The sequence below is a fragment of the Salvelinus namaycush genome, chromosome 40, assembly GCF_016432855.1.
Source record: "Salvelinus namaycush isolate Seneca chromosome 40, SaNama_1.0, whole genome shotgun sequence".
NCBI lineage: Eukaryota > Metazoa > Chordata > Actinopteri > Salmoniformes > Salmonidae > Salvelinus > Salvelinus namaycush.
Window position 1 is genome coordinate 8393105 of NC_052346.1, and position 16189 is coordinate 8409293.

At 44.0% G+C, this 16189-nt stretch overlaps 1 protein-coding gene across 1 annotated transcript in view; it reads right to left on the reverse strand.

The window, feature by feature from the left end:
- The window catches only part of LOC120033195 (protein TANC1-like), a 48824-nt gene extending 33102 nt beyond the window's left edge, over window positions 1–15722 (reverse strand). Inside the window, exons 1-6 of the mRNA XM_038979478.1 lie at window positions 15662–15722; window positions 11953–12171; window positions 10756–10848; window positions 6893–7026; window positions 5347–5557; window positions 705–983 (exon numbers count right to left, since the gene is read on the reverse strand). Of these exons, the coding sequence (XP_038835406.1) occupies window positions 705–983; window positions 5347–5557; window positions 6893–7026; window positions 10756–10848; window positions 11953–12171; window positions 15662–15722 (997 nt within the window). The remainder of the gene's footprint in view (window positions 1–704; window positions 984–5346; window positions 5558–6892; window positions 7027–10755; window positions 10849–11952; window positions 12172–15661) is intronic.
- Window positions 15723–16189: the final 467 nt, after the last annotated feature.

The window sequence follows — 16189 nt, forward strand, 5'->3', positions numbered from 1 at the left end:
GAAAGTGACGTCTATTTAAACAAATAATACCATGCATGCTCATTTCTAGCAATTAAAGAACTTCTCGAGCAGCATCCCTAACAACAGAAGAGTCTGTCAGTCATTTCAGTGGATCCACTCCCCTGAGAGACCGTTACCCCCTCCCCCCTCCCCCGCTCTCCAAATGGAGTGACATCTAACGAAGGAAAAGTTGTCTCTTGTTCTCTCAAACACAGAGGAGAAACAGACGTAGGAAAACGACGTAAACCCTCCTGGAATACTGTAGCCGGTAGCGCTCACTGTCTCCATCCTCCAGAGACGTAATGCCGTATCCGTCCTCGTCTAATGATAGAAAGTAGACAGAAAGCAGCTCTGTCTAATGGCTCTTCCACGTCACAGAAACCACGTGGTCAGAAAAAGCTACAGCTACAGCTGTTTTAGCTACACAAATGAATGGAGGAAAGAGAACTTCCCCACAAAAAAACGACTGGTTCTAGACACCTGGTCAAGGTAGAGCTGTTTGATTGTCTTTCATGGCTTCCTTTGCTCATCTCCGTTCCCCCATCACCACTAAAAGGTAAAAGGACTGGATAGATCTCCAACGTACTGCTTTCATCTATCATGCTCTGCTAGGCCAGTAATCATAGAGGAAAGGACACAAGGAAAGGAGACTAGTTGAGACTATTGAGACACCACCAGTCAAGAGGCATGAGATGGCCACTCACCTGCCACAGAGTTAGGGCGTGGCATCACCAGGGAAGAAGTGCTGTGCGTGTGGCGTTGTGGGAGGGGCCTCTTGTCTGGGGGCGGAGTTCTGGGTTCCCCTAGGATGGTGACTTCAGATCTGGGCGGGGCCTCGCTGGGCCCTGGCAGGTCGTCCTTGGCGACGGGAGGGCAGTCGCCTCTGTGCCCGCCATGCCCAGCGGCCCTCCGGCTGCCATCTTTGCTCAGATCCAGAGTGGAACCGCCGCGATCCTCATTCTCAGAAGAGCTGGTGATGGTAGCTGAGGCACAGAGGGAGTAGACAGGGGTAAACTGTTGACTAAAGGCCTTTGGGATGAGATCAAGTTAGGAATAGTTGTCATTTAGATCAGTTCACTGTGCTTTTCCAGTCTGGTACGTTATTGTCAGTGTTGAGTTAAAGAGTAAGAGTCCGATCATCAATCACATCAACAGTGGCGAGGCATCAGTCACACATCGACATCAACACAATCAAACGAGTGTACTGTGCACCCCTTGCCCTTTTGTATTTACCTATAAATACAAGCTCTATTTAGGTAGAAAGATGTCCTATTTTAGAAAGTGCAGACCCATACGCAGCAAAGACAGCAACGTCCCAGTTTTATCAAGAGGGACCTGAAGCCTCTCCACTAAAGTGGCACAGGCAAAAAGAGAGAGAGAGAGAGAGAGAGAGTTGGGAGATAGAGAGACTTGACTGAGAACTCAAAGCAAGGTGAAACAAGTATCATCTATCTCTATTTCTTCAGCCAGTGCTGAGGCCCTTATCTTAATCAGGTTTATTGACAATGAGAGTAATGTGATACAGTTGAAGTCGGAAGTTTACATCCACTTAGGTTGGAGTCATTAAAACTCGTTTTTCAACCACTCCACACATTTCTTGTGAACAAACTATAGTTTTGGCAAGTCCGTTAGGACATCTACTTTGTGCATGACACAAGTCATTTTTCCAAAAATTGTTTACAGACAGATTATTTCACTTATAATTCACTGTATCACAATTCCAGTGGGTCATAAGTTAACATACACTAAGTTGACTGTGCCTTTAACAGCTTGGAAAATTCCAGAAAATTATGTTTTGGCTTATAAGCTTCTGATAGGCTAATTGACATAATTTGAGTCAATTGGAGGTGTACCTGTTGATGTATTTCAAGGCCTACCTTCAAACTCAGTGCCTCTGCTTGACATCATGGGAAAATCAAAAGAAATCAGCCAAGACCTCAAACAAAGAAAAAAATTGTAGACCTCCACAAGTCTGGTTCACCTTTGGGAGCAATTTCCAAACGCCTGAAGGTACCACGTTCATCTGTACAATCAATAGTACGCAAGTATAAACACCATGGGACCACGCAGTCGTCATACCGCTCAGGAAGGAGATGTGTTCTGTCTCCTAGAGATGAACGTACTTTGGTGCGAAAATTGCAAATCAATCCCAGAACAACAGCAAAGGACCTTGTGAAGATGCTGGAGGAAACAGGTACAAAAGTATTTATATCCACAGTAAAACGAGTCCTATATCGACATAACCTGAAAGGCCGCTCAGCATGGAAGAAGCCACTGCTACAAAACCGCCATAAAAAAGCCAGACTACAGTTTGTAACTGTACATGGGGACAAAGATCATACTTTTTGGAGAAATGTCCTCTTGTCTGATGAAACAAAAATAGAACTGTTTGGCCATAATGACCATCGTTATGTTTGGAGGAAAAAGGGTGAGGCTTGCAAGCCGAAGAACACCATCCCAACCGTGAAGCACAGGGGGTGGCAGCATCATGTTGTGGGGGTGCTTTTTGCTGAAGGAGGGACTGGTGCACTTCACAAAATAGATGGCATCATGAGGCAGGAAAATTATGTGGATATATTGAAGCAACATCTCAAGACATCAGTCAGGAAGTTAAAGCTTGGTCGCAAATGGGTCTTCCAAATGAACACTGACCCCAAGCATACTTCCAAAGTTGTGGCAAAATGGCTTAAGGATTACAAAGTCAAGGTATTTGAGTGGCCATCACAAAGCCCTGACCTCAATCCTATAGAACATTTGTGGGCAGAACTGAAAAAGCGTGTGCAAGCAAGGAGGCCTACAAACCTGACACAGTTACACCAGCTCTGTCAGGAGGAATGGGTCAAAATTCACCCAACTTATTGTGGGAAGCTTGTGGAAGGCTACCCGAAACGTTTAACCCAAGTTAAACAATTTAAAGGCAATGCTACCAAATACTAATTGAGTGTATTTAAACTTCTGACCCACTGGGAATGTGATGAAAGAAATAAAAGCTGAAATAAATCATTCTCTCTACTATTATTCTGACATTTCACATTCTTAAAATAAAGTGGTGATCCTAACTGACCTAAGACAGGGAATTTTTACTCTGATTAAATGTCAGGAATTGTGAAAAACTGTTTAAATGTATTTGGCTAAGGTGTATGTAAACTTCCGACTTCAACTGTATATTATTGAGATATATAGATGACAAATGGAAGGACGAGCTGTTTTTTTTTCTTCTTCCATTTATACATACACTACTGGTCAAAAGTTTTAGAACACATACTCATTCAAAGGTTTTTCTTTATTTGTATTATTTTATACATTGTAGAATAATAGTGAAGACATCAAAACTATGAAATAACACATATGGAATCATGTAATAATCAAAAAAGTGTTTAACAAATCAAAATATATTTTTCAAATAGGCACCCCTTGATGACAGCTTTGCACACTCTTGGCATTCTCTCAACCAGCTTCATGAGGTAGTCACCTGGAATGCATTTCAATTAACATGTGTGCCTTCTTATAAGTTAATTTGTGGAATTTCTTTCCTTCTTAATCTGTTGTGACAAGGTAGGGGTGGTATACAGAAGATAGCCCTATTTGGTAAAAGACCAAGTCCAGCATACCACCCTGCAGCCAGCAGCATACCACCCTGCATACCACTGCTGGCTTGCTTCTGAAGCTAAGCAGGGTTGGTCCTGGTCAGTCCCTGTCAGTCCCTGGATGGGAGACCAGATGTTGCTGGAAGTGGTGTTGGAGGGCCAGTAGGCACTCTTTCCTCAGGTCTAAAAAATAAATATCCCAATTCCCCAGGGCAGTGATTGGGGACACTGCCCTGTGTAGCGGGACGTTAAACGGGTGTCCTGACTCTCTGAGGTCATTAAAGATCCCATGGCACTTATCGTAAGAGTAGGGGTGTTAACCCCGGTGTCCTGGCTAAATTCCCAATCTGGCCCTCAAACCATCACGGTCACCTAATAATACCCAGTTTACAATTGGCTCATTCCTCCTCTCCCCTGTAACTATTCCCCAGGTCGTTGCTGTAAATGAGAACGTGTTCTCAGTCAACTTACCTGGTAAAATAACGGATAAAAAAAATATTATGGCAAGAACAGCTCAAATAAGCAAAGAGAAATGACAGTCCATCATTCATTTAAGACATGAATAGTTTCTTCAAATGCAGTTGCAAAAACCATCAAGTGGTATGATGAAACTGGCTCTCATGAAGACCGCCACAGGAATGGAAGACCCAGACTTACCTCTGCTGCAGAGGATAAGTTCATTAGAGTTACAAGCCTCAGAAATTGCAGCCCAAATAAATGCTTCACAGAGTTCAAGTAACAGACACATCTCAACATCAACTGTTCAGAGGAGACTGCGTGAATCAGTCCTTCATGGTCGAATTGCTGCAAAGAAACCACTACTAAAGGACACCAATAAGAAGAAGAGACTTGCTTGGGCCAAGAAACACGATCAATGGACATTAGACCTGTGGAAATGTGTCCTTTGGTCTGGAGTGCAAATTGGAGATTTTGGGTTCCAACCGCGGTGTCTTTGTGAGACGTGGTGTGGGTGAACGGATGATCTCTGCATGTGTATTTCCCACTGTAAAGCATGGGGGAGGAGGTGTGATGGTGCTTTGCTGGTGACACTGTCAGTGATTTATTTAGAATTCAAAGCACACTTAACCAGCATGGCTACCACAGCATTCTGCAACGATACACCATCCCATCTGGTTTGCGCTTAGTCGGACTATCATTTGTTTTTCAACAGGACAATGACCCAACACGCCTCCAGGCTGTGTAAGGGCTATTTTACCAAGAAGGAGAGTGATGGAGTGCTGCGTCAGATGACCTGGCCTCAACAATCCCCCGACCTCAACCAAATTGAGATGGTTTGGGATGAGTCGGACCGCAGAGTGAAGGAAAAGCAGCCAACAAGTGCTCAGCATATGTGGGAACTCCTTCAAGACCGTTGGAAAAGCATTCCAGGTGAAGCTGGTTGAGAGAATGCCAAGTGTGCAAAGCTGTCATCAAGGCAAAGGGTGTCTATTTGAAGAATCTCAAATATAACATATATTTTGATTTGTTTAACACTTTTTTGGTTACTACATGATTCCATATGTGTTATTTCATAGTTGTGATGTCTTCAGTATTATTCTACAATGTAGAAAATTGTAAAAATAAAGAAAAACCCTTGAATGAGTAGGTGCTCTAAAACGTTTAACCGGTTGTGTAGATCTCACAGTCCTGTGCACATATCAATTATTTATCAGGAGGTGAGAAGAAAATACAATCCAGAGAAAATATCTGAATTTAAATTGATCCAACTATGGTGATGATGGTCTATATAAGTACTCACCTATGATTCCGCTATCCTGGCTCTCAAGCGTGGAGTTTGGGCTCCGGCAGGGACTGGGGCTGAGGAGGGTCCCACCTGGGCTGGGATTGGGGAGACGGGGCCCCCCGGTACTGCTACTACCCATGGTGGAGCAGGGGCTGTCTGAGCATGGAGACGTAGTGCTGCAGGTCAATGTGGAGCATGGGCTCACCGCCTGGCCAGAGACATTACACTGCAGACAGAGAGGGAGCGAGAGAGAGAGGTAGGCAGAGAGGGATGAGAGAGAGAGAGAGAGAGAGAGAGAGAGAGAGAGAGAGAGAGAGGGAGAGAGAGAGATAGGCAGAGAGGGATGAGAGAGAGAGAGAGAGAGAGAGAGAGAGAGAGAGAGAGAAAGGCAGAGAGGGATGAGAGAGAGAGAGAGAGAGAGAGAGAGAAAGGTGAGAGAGGGATGAGAGAGAGAAAGAGAGAGAAAGGTGAGAGAGGGATGAGAGAGAGAAAGAGGGGATAGAAAGAGGGGGCAGTCAGGTAGAAAGGGAGGAGAGTTGGATAGAAAGGGTGGCAAGAGAAGAGAGATATAGAAAGAGAAAGGGCAGGGAGAAGAGAGAGAGAAAGAGGTGTTTTATTTAAAGCTCTGTCTATGGACAAGTATTATCAGAGGTATAGACCATGTTGGCACCCTTTCCAGCTGTCCCCAGGTTAATGCACGGTATATAGGTCATTGTATATGTGTGTGTGTGTGTGTGTGTGTGTGTGTGTGTGTGTGTGTGTGTGTGTGTGTGTGTGTGTGTGTGTGTGTGTGTGTGTGTGTGTGTGTGAAGGCCTGTGTGTGTGAGTCAATATCCCCCTCTCCTCCCAATGTCCCCAAACCCCAATATCTGCATCCTTCTTCATATGTCTCCAACAACACCCGAACAATACATTTCCTAGATCCTATATGTCTCAACTCACCCCAGCACCCAGCGTTTCTGCAACGTTAGAGAACGTTCAGCTCGGTGCTATTCCCACCTTACCACCCCATCAGTTATCTGAACCAGGACACGGTACACTGCTCACAGCCGACACAATGTCTCCATAAAACTGGCTCCATCTGGAGCTCAGGTGTAGGAAGGAGGTTGGGAAAGTGGGGCAATGCTCAAACGGTGAGAGAATGATACAGCACAGTATATAAACCTCCCGCAGGCTCAACAGCATGTGGCGAGCCAATGCAACAAGATTAAAAGCAAGATAATCAACTGACATCACCTTACGTATGTACACATTCCATAAACAAAATGACATTACAGTATATGCTTTCAAATATTAAGTCAAGAGTGCCTCTGATTTTCTTTTCAACTGGTCATTTACCTTGTAGATTCTAAATTTGCAGCTTAACCAAAACAAACTCTCAATCTTGGTTATCATACAAAACATTGCCTTTAAATCTAATTAAAGAAACCATACAAAAACTCCTCACTTCATCTGCAAAGAAAACACACGAGCCTTCTTTTCATATCTGACATCTGACTTTCTCAGTCACTCTCCCTCCTTCCTTCTACCCATCCTACCCACCATCTTTCATTTCACATACCTTCTTTTCCCTCCAGTCCTCCATGGGGTTGCTAGGCGAGGCTGGGGTCCCTTCTCCCAGTAAGAAGCCCAGCCTGGTCATCAGTTCCTGGGTTGAGAAGGAGGAGGAGCTGGGCTGGAGCTCCGCGTGCAGCTCTGGAGGACAGATGGAGAGAGATGACAGACGAGCGGATCACTGTGAACCGCACGACATGACCACACCAAACACACACGTTCTGTAGCTCAGCCCAGTTCAGTTCAGCTCAGTCCAGCTCAGTTCCACCTTCCTGCCTTTCCTCCTACCTGGCTACGTCGATTGGATGGAGGATTATGTATACTATGCCGATGGAGGAGAGGTTAATGTATGCATCCACAGGTCAGCAGTAGCAGCAGCAGCGCCGGTCGGCCTCATTACCAATGAAGAGGCTGTGGCTTTCTCAGTCCCTGGCTGCACGACTGAAGCAGCTCTCTGTGTGTGTGTGTCCATATGTGTGTGTGTGTGTGCCTGCTCAGCGCTCCCGGTTGGTTAGGAGACAGGCGTAGAATCTCAATGAGCTCAGCTCAGCCCTGGCCTCCAGCAGAGGGTAGGTGCCTTTGCACCGTCGTCTTTGGCACTGGCTGCCCCGCCCGGACGGATTGGGCGGAGATGAGCAATAGGGTACATCACTGAGACGGGCGTGATGCCATGACCTTTCACCTCTAGGTCATCTACACCACTGTACAGACACAGAGGAGGATGAGGAGAGGGTGTTCAACACGGCACCTCTATATCCTGTTTACATACAATAGTGAGTTGGAAAATATGATGATGTCTAGGAAACGGAGCTCCTATTGAGAGAGATGAGGAAGAAGGGAAGGAATGTGGGAGGGCCGAGACACAGCTTGTTGGGCGTTAGTTACTCTCAACCCTTCTTGGGTTAGACACCTTCCCATCCATCTCTCCCCTCAATCCCTCTTGGGAAACTCTTTTGGGTTCCATGTAGAACTCTCTGTGGAAAGGGTTTTTACATGGAACCCAAAAGGGTTTACCTGGAACCAAAAAGGGTTCTACCTGGAACCAAAATGGGTTCTTCAAAGGGTTCTCTTATGGGGACAGCCGAAGAACCGTTTTAGGTTCACCTTTTTTTCTAAGAGTGTATCCCTCCATCCCTCTCCCCCTCTCTCAAGTCCTCAGGATCGCCCCATTCTTTCCTTCTCACTGTCGATATCCTCTCCCCGCCTCCACATAATCCATTGTTCTCTCCAATGAACCGTAGAAATGATGCAATACACAGTAAGCAAATAAGAGGAAACCGTGACCACCACCTCACTATTGCATATATCTCCTCTCTTCTCTCCCCTAAAGTCACAACTTCCCCCATCTCTCAGACAAGGGGTGATGATGAAACGAGCTGACTGGTTAGATGAAAGGCAGGCACCAGCACCTTTCCTACACAGCAGAGATCACATGCAGAGCTGTGAATCACAGACAGTGAGAGAGACAGAAGGACAAACAGACGCTTGGTGGAACACGGGGCTGGACTGTCTGACTGGGGCTCCTGTACGTTCAGATAACCAGAGAAGAGTTCAACGCAGAGTCTGATTCAAGGGGTGTACATTACAAATGGGAAAGAAAAAGAGACCGTCAATGCCAGGGTAGTTGGGTGCCATCTTGGATAGAAATCAAAACAGGGTATCACCTGAACTAAATGAATCCTGTAATGTCACCCTCCAAGTAGTAAACCAACCAGAGGTACAGCAACTGTCACATTAGCAGCTCCCTTCTAAATGATCATTCTGATACAAGTTCTCTTTCTGTGAAAAACAGGCATCTGAAGTGTTTTGGTCCACACTGGGTTGTGTAATAGACTGGGAGCTGGAGCACGCTTGGTTCTTTCTGGCAGAACGTTGTTCAATCAAATCTTAGCACACTTCAACCCACTGGGCACAGACGTCAGTTCAACGTTTTTGACTTATATTTGGCTGAGTTGTCAACTAACGTGAATTCAATGTGAAATCAACAAAGAAAGTCACCATGACAGATTAAGGTTATAAGTTGTGAAAAAAAGACGAACTTCCCTTAAGTTGATGACTTTTTGGAAATCCAATCAGTTTTCCACGTTGATTTGACGTCATCACGTTACATTTTTGGGTTGAAATGACGTGGAAACCAGTGGAGGCTGCTGAGGGGAGGACGGCTAATAATAACGGCTGGAATGGAGTAAATGGAATGGTATCAAACACGTGGTTTCCATGTGGTCGATGCCATGCCAATGACTGCACTCCAGCCATTATTATGAGCCGTCCTCCTCTCAGCAGCCTCCGTTGGTGGGAACAACATTGATTCAGTGGCAAGGCACTTTGGTTAAGCAGAGATCCACCAAAACGGAGAACAAGATCTGTCTCTACACCCTCCGTCTCAAGGAAACACACCTTCAAAGTCGGGGAGAAATTCATTCCTCATCATTCTTATCCGACAGGAGTACTCTTGGTTTTTGTGCAAAAGAGAATAATGATGTGGCCTGTCAAAGTCATTACCAAAGTCATTACCAAAGTCATTACCAAACCCTACACTGAATAAACTCAAATGTATTTTACAGCTATTCATTTCTAATCATTCATTTGTTTGAGTCTGCTAAGGTGGTTTTGAAAGGCAAACCTAATCATCTTATATGATGTTAAAATTATACCTCTGCTCCATTCAGGGTTCATTAAAATTCATAACGAGAAAAGCACATGGAAAAGCAAATATGGAAAACGTCACATTGAAAAGTATTGCAAATTACCAAAAAAAAAAAAATAATAATAAAATAAAATGTTTTGGAAGGAAATGGTTAGTAAATGTATATTTATGTATAATAATGTAGAATTATCTATATTTACTTTACATTCATAACGGTTATTGGAGATACACTATGGGTCTATGTGGGCAGTGGAAAATGGTGGTTACTGTTTAAGAAAAGCTGCCCTCAAATCACACAATTGTGGCTAAAACTAAACAAGACAAACCGAGAGGGAGAGAGAGAAAAAGTGAGAGGGAGGGTGTGAGAGTGAGACACAGAGAGAGAGCGATAGAATGAGCGAGAGAGAGAGAGAGAGAGAGAGAGAGAGAGAGAGAACAAGATAGATTGAGGATGCACTCTATCAGCCAATGTCTCCATCCATTGCCTAAGTGCCCAACTGATTTCCCACCTGAGGTCAGGAAGCTATAATCAGTGAATCTATTCCTTCGGCTCTCCATGGTACTATTACGAACAACACCTCGTAACTTAAACAACCAGACAACATTGAAAGCTTCATCAATCTAACTCTGACCTCTGCGTGACAAATCCCAGGAAGGTCTATTCAGGGGGTTCGGAATGATTGAAACACACAGTTAACCCACCAGCACGCAGTCGCCGTTGGTTATGAGAAGCAGAGGGAGAAGAGCGGTGCTTGGCAACAAGAGGACATGAGGATGCTGGAGACAGGCTGGTCCGCCTCAGGTCTGGCCCCCAGCCTCTCCACATAGACAGCTGTGCAGGGGATGGCTGGCATTTACACTGTTACCCTCAGCACAACTTAGGTTTGGCAGGTCAATTAAACACATGCGCATGCACGCATGCATCCACCCGCACAAATACGCTTGCACATACCGCACATGTGCATTTGAAAAAGATTACAGCAGGCACCAAATCAAAGAACTCAAAACTATGGCAGATTTGTTCTCTCTCTCCTCTGTACCTCTCGTCCTCCTTTTCCAAATGTACTGTACCGTATATCATTCTCTCTCCCCTCCCTCGTCTCGTCTCTCATCCACAACTCTCTGTGCAGACACGCTCACACTCACCTCTCTGGGAAGTCGTGCTGTTGTTCAGAGCCTCGTCTCTCATCCACAACTCTCTGTGCAGACACGCTCACACTCACCTCTCTGGGAAGTCGTGCTGTTGTTCAGAGCGAAAGCGAACGCGTCTCCAGGAAAAGAAGGACTCTCCACGTACTCCAGCTTCCTGTACAGACCTTCAGACAGAGCAGCAGAGAGAGAGAGTGAGATGGGGGTAACGAGAAAGGGAGGAGAAAGTGAGAGAGAGAGATTCAACTCTTCCAGATGGGATTTGCAGTGGGGAATTTGAATTTCTCCCACCAGTTGGGAGGAGCCAACATGAACTCAGACACATGCAGTACAGTATAAACTAATCCCTGTGATGATAACAGCTCAAATCGCCAACATGAGTATGTGTGTGTGTGTGTGTGTGTGTGTGTGTGTGTGTGTGTGTGTGTGTGTGTGTGTGTGTGTGTGTGTGTGTGTCTGTGTGTGGCAAAGGTCCACACTATTGCAGTAAACTCAGAGCTTCAGCTTGACTGCACACTGCACCGCCACCTAGTGTTACTCGGCTAGAATGCTGAAGACACAAACGCTGAAGACGTCTAAGCATAATCTTCCAAAAAAAGGTAAACAGTTCCTTTCCGAAGCGGAGCTGGGTCAGTGAGTAAGAGGTAGAAAGCCAGTTACTACATAGCCCTGGCCTACCACTGAGAAATCACGCATGGAAGCTCAAAAAGCTCATGACAAAGTTACTTTCGTTTATTTGCTTTCTAAACTTCCCCGGCCTTCAGTCCTTGGAGATACAGTGAGTTGTTGTTATTGATGTACTGTATCCTGGACAGCATGCACATTTGACAATGATATTTGAGCATAATCTCCTATATTTCCCAGGGGAAATATAGTGCTAGCTGTGTGAATAGCCCTTAATCAATCATTAGGCTGTGCTATATGTGTACTGGCTGTGCTATAAACCCGCTGGGCTTAAAAACCAGGCAGAGCAATCAGAACCTAATCTCCACAAAGAGCACACAAGAGCCTGTCAGAACCGTGGGAGATACTGAACAGAACATGTGATCAATATGCTATGAGCGAGACTCGTCGCTAGGCTAGCAACGAACATAGCAACGAGAACAAGATGACCTGCAAAAAAGAGAATGATGAAAGTACATTTGTTTTTACAGATGATCTATAGATGTGCCCTTCTCTCTGTGTGTGTGTGTGTGTGCGTGCGTGCGTGCGTGTCTGTATGTGTGTGTTCATTAGAAGAACAAAAGCCTGGTGGATGGCTGTTACAATACCTGGGGACTTGATGCCCATATCTGAGGGCATTATGTAGGACTGGCGATGGACCAGGGGTGAGGAAGGCAGGGAGATGGACTCCCCCTTAGCCAGCTTCCCCCTCGGCCTGCCCCTTGAGGGGTGGGGGTGGTGGGCACGGCTAGGCTCCTGGTAGTGGGTCACCCAAGCACCAGCGCCCCTTCGTTGGATACTGTGGCTGTGGTAATCAGCGACTACGGCTAGCAAGAGGGGAGGGAGATATAGTGGGAAAGGTGAGAGAGATTAAAAGGGGTTGGAAAAGAGAAGAGAGAACAAATTAAACTGTAATCAATAATAGGGCCTATCAAAAGGTGTATCTGGAAACTTAAAGGGATAATCCACCCCAAACCACTAATTCCTATATTAACAGTGTTAAACAAAACTAATATGTGAAAAAATGTTCTTTAATCTTTAATTAATCTTTAATCAAAATCAAAATCTTTAATTTTGTCGTTATAACAAGGTTGTAAGCAACATGTGAAAATCTTAGTGGAAATCTGTTGCAGCTCAAGTCGACTACAAACCCCACAATGCAATGCTCTCTGGGCTGGCTATTTAGCTAGCTAAGTAGCAAACGTATCTACATACAATAATACCAAAGTCAATATCAGCATGTGAAGTAGCTAGCTATCTGTAAAATCGCCTAAACAAACTGAACTAGCAATTTAGGAGTATATCTCACCGAGTTTAACCTGCAATTCATCTCCGACTAGAGTGAGTGCAGAGCATGTTGCTATGGCAACACTGGCCCTTTCCCACCTTTCCCACAGCATTGTGGGATGCTACTTGAAAGAGAAACTGAGTGGAATCATTTGGTACACTGTTTAGATTGAGCACAAAAAAAGCGTTATGAAATGTGCTATAGTGTGTTATCCCCTATCAATTCAATTCAATTCAATTCAAGGGGCTTTATTGGCATGGGAAACATGTGTTAACATTGCCAAAGCAAGTGAGGTAGATAATATACAAAAGTGAAATAAACAATAAAAATTAACAGTAAACATTACACATACAGAAGTTTCAAAACAATAAAGACATTACAAATGTCATATTATATATATACATATCTCCAATGAGGAGAACCATGTAGCTACGAATCGTTCCGACACCAATTCCTGGTTTCACAGATGGACCACTTCCAAGTTAAATCATGGGTAAAAAAAAAACGAAACATTTACCTACTGATAGAACATAAGCTTTCACCAAATTGACATGAGTTTTATGATTTTTATTTCTGGGGGTGGGTAATTCCTTTAAACAGGATCGTCAAATACATGTTTTGGAGCAATAATAAGTGGACGACAACGACTTGCATTAGAGACTGGATCGATTCAACAAGTCTAGTAGTGGCCATTTGAAGAGCGGACCGCCTACTGGCAGCTCTGGTCTTTGAGGAAAGTGTGTTCCGCTTTTGTCTCCTCTCTATGCTAAATGTAATCACTGCACAGGTGCAATGACGTGCGTGTGCATTGCAGTTACTGGCTACGCCTGATGCATAGAGTGTAATAATAACACAGCATTAACGGGGTTGGAGTAGTATGTAATGCTACAACAAAATTACATTAAGTCAGTCCATTGAAATTTAGCATGGTTTATACAGTAACCTCATTCCCGTGGATGACAAGAAGAGAGACAGATGCCATCTACATTATATCATGTATTTGAACGACAATCTGCAAGGATACACACAGCCTTAAAAAGCAGAACATACAGGTTATGGACAAAACCAACATTACTAGGTAGGGAGTTGCTATAACTTGATCATAATTAGTTATAAACTCAGGGCCCCTAATCGTGCTGCAAAGTTTCCATTCTCCTTCTCTGATGCCTCTGAGCGAGCCTCCAGGCCACACACACAGCCTTATGGGAAACATATGCTGCTCATCATGTAGTCAGGGAACAACTTTCTCTCTCAAGGCTTTTAACCCAATCACAGTCAGCTTCACACAATGTAAGGCCATAGGCTTAGACCAGGAGTCCCCAATTACATTCAGCCGTGGGCCAATTTTTCGTTGAGCGGATGGTTCGGACGGCCGGAACATAGTTATAAATCATTTGTACACTACAAACTGACTGCAATAATCCCAAACAGATATAGTATTAGACAACAAAATAATAATTTCAAACCTTGATTATATTGGGATACGATCACGTATGTCTCTATTTATGCATGGGAGTACTTGGGAACAGATTTCCTACATTAAAATCACTTGGTTGATTTCCTGATGATTTTACAGACTTTTATGTCCAACAATGAAAATGATTTAAAATGTACATGCCATTATTAGCATGGTATTCCACCTTTTGTACTAAATCTAAGGACCTAGAGGTATTAATGATAGATTTAATGGTAGATGGTAGATGAGACTGACACAGTTCTCTGAGTTCTGTAGCTCGTCAACATCAGATGCATTAAATATTTAATGTGCAATATTCTGACTTTGTACCCATGTATCTACAGTGCCTTCTGATTTCTCCCAGACTTCTCTAGGGGTGAACACTCACGTTATGAGATACTGACAACACTCTTGTTGTTACCTCACAGAATGGAGCTAGCTAGTAGCTACATAACTACTGGAAAGACGCACAACCCCACAGCGGACGCACACGAGGCCTAGCATCAATCTGAATAATAGATTATAGCCTACCAAAATAAAGAGGGTTGACAAACATTATTTAGAACTGGTAAGAAAAAGCTATTTAAAAAAGCTTTCCCTCAGAACAGCCTCAATTCGTCAGGGCATGGACTTTACAAGGTGTTGAAAGCATTCCGCAGGGATGCTGGCCCATTTTGACTACTATGCTTCCCACAGTTGTGCCAAGTTGCCTGGATGTCCTTTGGGTGGTGGACCCTTCTTGATACACACGACAAACTGTTGAGCGTGAAAAACCCGGCTGCGATGCAGTTCTTGACACAAACCGTTGCGCCTGACATCTATTAGCATACCCTGTTCAAAGGCACTTAAATATTTTGTCTTGCCCCTTTGAATGGCACGCATACACAATCCATGTCTCAATTGTCTCAAGGCTTAGAAATACTTATTTAAGCTGTCACCTCCCTTTCATTTACACTGATTGAAGTGGATTTAACAAGTGACATCAATAAGGGATCATAGCTTTCACCTGGATTCACCTGGTCAGTCTATGCCATGGAAAGGCCAGGTGTTCTTACTATTTTGTATAGTCAGTGTACATCCCTCATGACCCAAAAAGTTATTGATCATTTCAGTATTTTCTTTTTGTGGGTCAGGGCTGTTTGTTTAACCCACTCCAACTTCTCGTGACACACTTTAGGTCTGAGAGGATTTTACAGCAGTGGGGCAGCATTCACTCCTTAATTAGGCTAATTGAAATGGCTCTATACTCAAACACCCGGGGACAGAAAATTCGGAGCAGCCAAGTAGCTACCGTCTTCAATTAGGGCGAGTGCTACTAATGTCGAGGATTGGTTTCACTTCGCTAGAAACGATCTTTGCTCTGAGACTGATACAACAGAGACAGTACCCAGATTCCAGAAACATCCCCACAGCTCCCAGAAATCCATCAGTTACCTATTGGTAAAAATTTCAACCCAGCCTTTTACTAACAAAATCATATGGCACTATTATAGTCAGTGAAAAGGTGTCTAGTTACCCGGCACAAACTGTAATGGGTGCAGTGTTGTAGATGGTGTTGTTTGTTCTTTCCTACCTGGATCCCTCCTGCTCCTCTTCTCTCCTTTCCTATTCCTCCCAAACACTGCTTTGAACATGTTAAACTGATTACAGGGAGTTCTGTGAAAAATAGTCAATACAAATATATTATTCCCTCTGCAAAAAGTGCTATTGCAGTAACATGGCCATACACTCCTAAATGAGGCAACACTAGTCATGGGAAGATATGGATTACGATGAGCCCTAACATACCCTCATCAGGCACAGTGGTCTGGAATGAAACCTGACAAAAAGGGAAATGTTAAGAATGGTACAAATTAATGGATACAGCTCAATGTGAAATGGATTCCTGATTAGCAAAGGTGAATAGCAGAAAATTAGACTTGAAAACAAATGCGAGGCACATGCTGAAATCCGTTATTTAATCTATTACTTACGAATGAATTCATACACGATACAGTAAAAAAACATATATTTTTTTGCAATAACTTTGACGCGGCACATGAACGATTACGTAAACTGTAACGTTAAACAATGTAACGGTTTGTCATGCCCTGACACTTCA